Genomic DNA, 7,849 nt, shown 5'->3' on the forward strand with positions numbered 1-7,849 from the left:
TTGAGAGGGAAATAGTATCCAAATCTGCGCATGTAAGTCTTTCTTTCTTAAGCAGCACGATCAATCGTCTTAGTCGGTTTATAGTCGGAAATTTCGTCGAACCATCCCTTAGCCTCGTTGTATTTATACGCATGAAATTCGATGCCATACGGCTTGGGCTCGATGGCGTACAGCATACCGAGTGGCATGTCCAGGTCTGCGATGTCGTCTCTGGTAAGGTCCATGAAGTATGCCATCAAGACGCGGCATACGGATCGGTGTCCAATAATTAGAACATGGTCCTTGATTCGCTCCATCTCGCGTACCATGTCTCGGAGACGGCTAATGATTTGAAGGTAGCCTTCGCCTCCGACTCCGGGGTATACGTATTGCAGCTTATCCATCTGGCGTTTGGTATACTCGTCCGCATGCTCGCGAGCAATTTCCTCATATGTGAGGCCCTCGAACTTGCCTGAATTAAGCTCGTTGAGCATTTCCCAATTCTTGACGTCGTAGTCTTCGTCAGCTTCAAAGTGTTCGGCCGTTTGTATGGTACGGGTCAACATGGATGTCCAGACACAGAAATTCTTCTCGTCAAGCTCGCGATTCAAGTCAGGGTACGGGGGTGATCGATCGCCTGGCAGAGGGGGGAATGACGACCGCGCAATTTTATCCTTTTGTTCCACGAGCCACTCCCTACGCTTGTGCGTGATGAACCTGTACAGGGATAGACTATAGAAATGACCACGGCTAGTCAGTTCCGAGTTGCCACCAATCTTGCCAAGCTGATTATCTATGGATTGGCCGTGTCGGGTAAGCCAGATCTGCCTCGGCGACAAGTTGAAGGACGATAGATAATGCACAATGCCACTACTGAGGAAACCCCCCAGTCCGAAGTGTGTAAGTTTCTTGCCAACATCGGTCATCTGTCATCGTTATTAGTCCATGTTCCCAAGCACTATGCGCGTTTTTTTCTTATCATGTTCTCACCTTGATGTACTGCATTTCATGTTCTTCCTCATAATCACCCAGAGGTACATATGCACTCTCGTAAGCCTTGACGCGTTCCTTGAAATCCTCCAGTGACTTGACAGGGTCCTTATCCTTGTAGTCAGGACCAGAAAGTTTAAGGCGCATGTTCGCTTCCAGGAGGTTGGGGTTTTTGCAGACACTCTCAATGAACAGGATACCCAGCATCGGCTCTCTTGCCTTGATATGGTCGAAGAGTTTCTGTCGACGTTGGATCGTGCTGTTGGTGGCATCCAGAATCCCAACCGAGCCTCCACCGCTGATCAAATAATCTAACAACTCGTCCAAAGTGTCAATGGCGATCTCCTCCCTTATCTTGGATGCTTGCTCATTGTTGGGATCGAAAAATTTTGCTGATTGATCCATGGGCTTTTGATCATCATTTTGATCAATGGACGGCTTCTTTTGCAGTGGAGAATCAGGAGCCTCAACGCCATTCACCAAGATGGTGGCACTGGGTGCTGGCATATCCATGGAGCTCTCTTTTCGATGCTTGGTAGGTGAAGTCACGGCGTGAACACGTCTTCGGTTGCCGACATTGAATATCCGGGTATTGTGCTGTTGCCAAGAGAGATATCTTCGAAGTTTCTTGGTGATGTAGGATTTGCCTCTAGCTGGGAGGCCAACCATAATAATGACGAGTTTTGCCGCCACATCTCTATCGGATATTCTCCCATCTGGCGACACGAGCGATCGAGTCATGCCAGGGATACTTAGGGTTGTGGCATGAGGGCGTACACGCGGGGTCTGGGAACCCGAATTCTGTCTTAGAGGTGGACTGTTAAGATGGTGAATTAGTATTTTAACAGAATAAAATAAGTGAGGGGGCGTGGATAGTTCTTACATTCGTGGCGAACCCGGCGCAGTCGAGGAGATGCTCTTGGTGTACGGAGAATCGTTAGCCGAAAGTATAGGGACGCCGTGAAAAACAACTCCATTGGGCCCTTCATTCAGGGCCCTGAGCGCACTAGCTAGAGACGAGGGATGCGAAGATGGATGCGCGGCTGGACCGAGACTAACATGTGGAAGGGCATTGAGAGTTGGCGGTGCGAGGCCCCTCTGGCTGGGTGTGCTCTGGTAAGATGGGATATAATGCTCGTCATTCAAGGAAGGGGGTGTAGGTGGTGATGATGATGCGCCATTGTGAGTAGTAGCCAGTGTGGTGTCGAGCGTTGTCGTAGTGGAAGACTCGGACTCAGGCTCCGTGGTGATTGTCTTGTCTGGCGAGGTTGGCGTTGATCGAGGGATAGTTGAACTAGAAATTAATCTCTGATTGCTCATCGCAGCACGAGCAAGCGATGATTGTTGCGATTGTGATTGTCGACGAACGGGTTTGCGATCTAATAAAAAAAAGCCCAAAGGATGTTGTGTCAGTAAGTGTTATTTATATGTATCCGAATCGGGCTGCCGAGACAGGGCGGACGTGCAGATGTATGTACGTAGTTAGGTACTATGTATTTATTACATGTACCTAGTAACAGGGTACAAAGCTGCTAGCCGTGTACTCAAGTACAGTATACAAGAATTTGGATATAGGTACTTTTAGTGGTAGTGGCAACTCGGAATGCGACTGTGGTGTGATGGGGAATTGCAGGTGCGGCCACAAACACTTGATGTAATGCGTATAAAATGTAGTACGTGGAAGGGAGGAATTAAATGAAGAATTGTTCGTGTTGAAAATCTGTGGGAAAAGAGAGAGAGAGAGAGAGAAAGAAGAGGAAAGAAATAAATAAAATGGGGGATAGTAATACATAACGCCGAAATTTCTTACTTACCGTGGGAATTGGTAGATATTGATGTAGTAGACGTAGATGGAGATGGAGATGGAGATGCAATAGATGCGGTAGATGATGTGGTAGATTCGATAATAGGTATGGTGGTAGGTGCAGTACCAGTACCAGTACCAGTACTAGTGCCAGTGCCAGTTGTAGGATTATTATTATTAGAAGTTGTAGTATTGGTGTTGGTGGTAATGGGAGAATAATGATGTTGCGTCGTTAAACTGCTGTTTTCTAATAGTGGAAAGACCTCAAGAGGGCCATCTCCCTTAAGGTGCAGGCGACCTCGAGGAGTCATTGCCCCAGTTACGGTCCAGTTGTTTCGTACTAAATTGGTAGCTCTTGCTTGAAGTTGCTTCTCGATATGGATCTTGTCAGGGTCCCTTAACCTTAGCTGGTTTAAGGTTTCAAATATTTTTCTTAGTATAGACCGCTAGTGCGTTCAGTACCTAGGCAGGACAGGGTATGGGTGATGGTAGCGTCCAAAATGGCATGGAAATGATGTGAATTGGAGGGTAGCGAGGGGCAGGAACCTGCAGTAATGTAGGGCAGGCCACAGCGAAACCGGCGAATCGGATGAGGCTAGAACGTAAGGTACAGTTCAATGTTGGTAATTGTTTTAATTGTTGTTTAATTGTGCAACTTTCACTCACTTAGAGTCTTGGACAACTTCCACTTCCAATCCTTGAAAACCTTGAAATCGTGAAAGCTTGTTAAATAAGTTCAAATAACCAAAATAACAAGCAATAACAATCAATTGCTTGGCTTGTACAATTTCTTGGTTCTGCCACTTTTACTTATAGTGAAAGTGGCAGCCCAATATAAAATCCAGTCAGTAGTTATCTGATGGATAATGATGAACCCCTCGCTTTGTTTGCTCCAGTGTCACTGCCAAAGGATGGGCGTAAGTGAAATATCTGTATCGGCGGGCGTGTATGTGCGTGAGTATGTGCGTGAGTATGTGCAAGTGTGCAAAGATGAGAAAATATTAATAATTGTGAATCAGAAAAAAAAAGAGGAGAAAAAAAAGAGAGGCCGAGATGAATAAGTTGGTTTTTGGTTTGTGATTAAATCTATCAGCCTCCGTATCTAGCCCCGAAGTCGTTTGCGATATCACTAAGAGGATAGTGTAAGTGAATAGAAAAGAAGTGGCACGTCCCCCTCTTAGGCGGGTCAAAAAAGATCGATTGAGGTTAAGCGTGGGTGGACTGTGGTGGACTTTATGATGTAGCCTCTTAGGTTGTTTCTAGCTGTCCAAGGCTTGAAGCATGCCTGATGTTCACAACGTTTCCGATGGCTGTCGTCGTCGTAATGATGTTTTGTCAGACTCGAGGTATTAACACCTATAGATGGGGCTTGTGCTCAACAGTTGGCCCTGCTCGAACCTTGGCAGGTCTCTTCGATATGAAGCCAAGCCGTACCGGCCGCCGAGGATGATATTGTAAAGGGTTCACTTTCAAGACAACCCAAATGAGGTCCAGAGGCTGAGCGTCTTGGCTTGATCGACGCCTACTAGGTTTGTTTCCACTGTTGCTGGTCCGGCGTCTCTAATTCCAGATAGACGATTGAGGCAGAATGCAACAGCAACAGGTTATTGTTTCACCGACTAGTAATCCTTATACAAATAAGAGGCAAGGCTAGGTATAATTGACTAAAGAGTATCGGAGGTTTTAAAGTCGTCTGGGTAGAGAAAGTCAACCTGCGCAGTCACTGCAGTCTGGTATTGGGGGGAGAAGACAAGGTTTTCTATAAGAAAAGGCTGTGGCCTCAATCCTTCATACTAGCCAGGGGTTTCGCGCAAACATAACAAACCTTGCAACCGCCGACACCCACCTCGAAGCTGCATAGGGGTAGATGAGTAGAAAGAAACCTACACATTACTAGGTGGAGCAATTACATCCGCTCAAGATATGTCATCTTCTATTGGATCTTTGAGTATTCCCGATCGGGGGATGGAAGTGCTGCTGCGGCTGATTCGCTGACTTGAGAATCCCATCTGCCATCTATGTTTGGGGGTGGCCTGCGAACGTAATGATCGCTCAATGGGTTAAGCTATCGCGGGAGCGTAGCGTAGGAAGGAAGACGTAAGGATGGATGGATGGATGTAAAGGTCCGGTGAGTTGATATCAACATTCAAGGCAGACAAGGCATATAATTTCCTAAACGGGCCTCGGATTTCCTCTCTTTCCATTTCCCTTCCTCTTCTTCTTCCTCTTCGCCTTCCACCTTCCACCTTCCACCTTTCCCCCTACCCCCTCCCATATCTCCTGCGCACCCAATATTGATTGCTCTCTATATTCATAACTCCGAACTTGGCGATATCTTCTTTTGCTGTTTTTTACCCCCGTTCCCCATGTTAGTTTTAGATTATATGTCCTCGGCGCCCAGCAGGCAAGGCGTAAGTGAGGTGGCTTACGCAGTACGACAGCTTAGGCTCACCCTCTTACGTAGTATGAGAGATTTACCGGAGATCCGTCTTGGCGATGGCTTCTTTTTTTGGACTTGATGCATACCTGGGTCCCTGCCGGACAATGTTTCACACCCAACCATCTCCGAGACTACTGTATGGACGCATATTCCCCATTGTTTCTCCCAAAGTGCACCCGTCAGCATTCGCTTAAGATTTTAAGATCAGCGCAGGTGGGACATCTGACAGCTATCCCAACCCATTTTTTCATGTTGAACGACTCTTTGCTAAGCATCACCATAGGTGGTTCGTTATTCTACTATGTAATTTATATTATATGATATAGTTACTCATCTGCTCATGTATAGTATTGGTAGGTTATTAGTAGGTTAGTATTATTTCGTGATCTATCAGTAGTCTCTTCATTGATGGATGTCATGTGCCTGTTTATGCAATGTAGTATACATATGTACCTACCATACGGTCCATACCATACTTGATCCATACTTGATCCATACTTGATATATGTATGCCTAGATAGGTACGACGGTACGTAAGCTCAAAGTGCCAAGCCAATGCAACCAAAACCTGGGGAAGGAGTGCCGATGAGTTGATTTGCTTCTAATGAAAGTTTGTTTGCCACTAGGCAACTCAGAATATGATAAACTTCAATGTTATGAGGGCTGGAGAGATAATACAGATAATAGCTCAACAATTAGTATAAACCATTGAGAGCCCACGTGGTGGATGTAAAGTTTATCCATTCGTGGAGGATAAGGCCGGTTTGAGGGATTATATATGTACTCCGTATTACCCTCACAATACAATAACATTTGAGCCAATAATAGCACTCGCTGTTGCAGCCTCTCTGTGGGGGATTCCCTCTCCTGGGTAAATAACCCCACGGTCAAGTTAGATAAATACCAGGTACCCTTGTCTCGGTGATAGGAATTATGCGCATGAAATGGATATGCCGAATAGAGTATGAGCAGGGGAGCAAAGAGACAAACGAACAATTCGATATTATTCGACGAATCGGAGGACGTCCCAAATAGCTAGAGCGATTACTACCCTAGCCGCTACCCTAGGTACGTCCCAAGTACTAGACTCCAAATGTTCCAGAAGAGTCTAGCGTTAGGGACATCAGTTGAATCATTGATCGATATGTATATGTACATACAAGTATATCATAGATACATCAATGATAACATAGTTAGTACCAGGAGGTGTTAAGTGCCCAGTCATATTCCATGTTTTTGTTGACCTTTGGACTTGGATTTTTAGAATACATATATATGGGATACATATATGTACTCTTATTCTTTTTATACCGAATATCTTCAATGTCATTAGAATGCTGTCACTATCTAGATGACAGTAAGGGGAGGCACAGGTGATGCATACATGTAGGCATCCATCCTGTGAGGCTTGAGCAGCACTGCGGCTGCATGTGGTACATATTTGATAGGGTTGTTGCAAATACTACAGATGACGTATCACACTCTATATCGATGTCTATCACATGTAATGCGCATTGTCTGAGGCTCTGATGTTATGTATGTAGATATGTAGCTCAGTACCTAGGGTACTAACCTACATATGTAGGTTAGGTATGTATGCACAGTGTAGTACCAACGCATTGTAGGAAACATTGAAGCGACGTCCTTGCAGATGATGGTGTACTGAGTGTCACATGCCTATTATGTATTTAGGTATCTACTAATCAAGGCACGCTGTTGCGACGACAATGAAAATTGAGACCTAGGATCCATTCAGGATTTATTGAGGTAATGATGATAGAGACATCAGTGAGGTCAACCGTGTACCTTTCTTTTCATATCCATGGATGCTCATTCCTTCAATAATAGTACTATGGTACTACCTACATCGTACAATGTAGGTAAACTACACATGGCACTTACCTCATCAGCAAGGGCATTAGCTGCCTGTGGCAAGTGCGGTGGTTACGTACAAAGAAAGGACCCTGAAATTTAAGCTTTATCGGCGTAAACACGATGTATGGACCTAGGTTTTTACTACTAGGTAGGCAGGTACCTACATAGTAGTATGTAACCTTAGTACTATGTACTACAGTCTACACTGTACAGTAACTATGTATGTGGTAATCGATAAACCCCACCAAACTCTCGCATATGTGGAGAAATTGTAAATAAATGCGTTACTATGTAACTAGAACTTTAGAAGTTCACATGTGGATCAACATTTTGCGCGACCACAAGTGCTTGTCAATTTTTGTGAGCTTCAACATCATCATACGTACTCTTTCTTTCTCCCGCAAATCGTCTCTAACCTTATCTCCATTTCGACTTAACAAAAAAGAGAAAATAAAAACGAGAACGACATCGACATCGACAGTCTTGCTAGAAGCTACGACAGTCTAGAATTGGGAGCTTGAATACTTCCTTCTCACCTTCAAAGCTCTCACCTTCTCAATACAAAACAATACAACAATACGAAGTCGCCGTGCGAACCTTACCTTCCTTCATCCGCGTAAACCCTACATCTTTCTTTTATTTACCTTTACCTTCAGAACGCCGGTTCATATACCCTTCAACTCCATCTATGTATCCTCGCACTTCACTGTACTATGCTAGGAACTTTCGTCCTGACCATAGCTTGGATTAACCACCCCCAT

General features: G+C 44.9%; 1 protein-coding gene across 1 annotated transcript; it reads right to left on the bottom strand.

The window, feature by feature from the left end:
• Positions 1–19: 19 nt before the first annotated feature.
• On the bottom strand, positions 20–2,532 carry GGS25DRAFT_175337 (bifunctional 6-phosphofructo-2-kinase/fructose-2,6-bisphosphate 2-phosphatase). The gene is made up of 3 exons (XM_049256588.1): positions 1,853–2,532; positions 970–1,786; positions 20–905 (listed from the first exon to the last, which is right to left on the bottom strand). The coding sequence occupies exons 1-3, from the start codon at positions 2,287–2,289 to the stop codon at positions 48–50; spliced, it is 2,112 nt and encodes a 703-aa protein (XP_049118730.1). The 5' UTR covers positions 2,290–2,532; the 3' UTR covers positions 20–47.
• Between the last annotated feature and the right edge of the window lie 5,317 nt (positions 2,533–7,849).

Source organism: Hypoxylon fragiforme, assembly GCF_022984875.1.
Source record: "Hypoxylon fragiforme strain CBS 206.31 chromosome Unknown GGS25scaffold_3, whole genome shotgun sequence".
NCBI lineage: Eukaryota > Fungi > Ascomycota > Sordariomycetes > Xylariales > Hypoxylaceae > Hypoxylon > Hypoxylon fragiforme.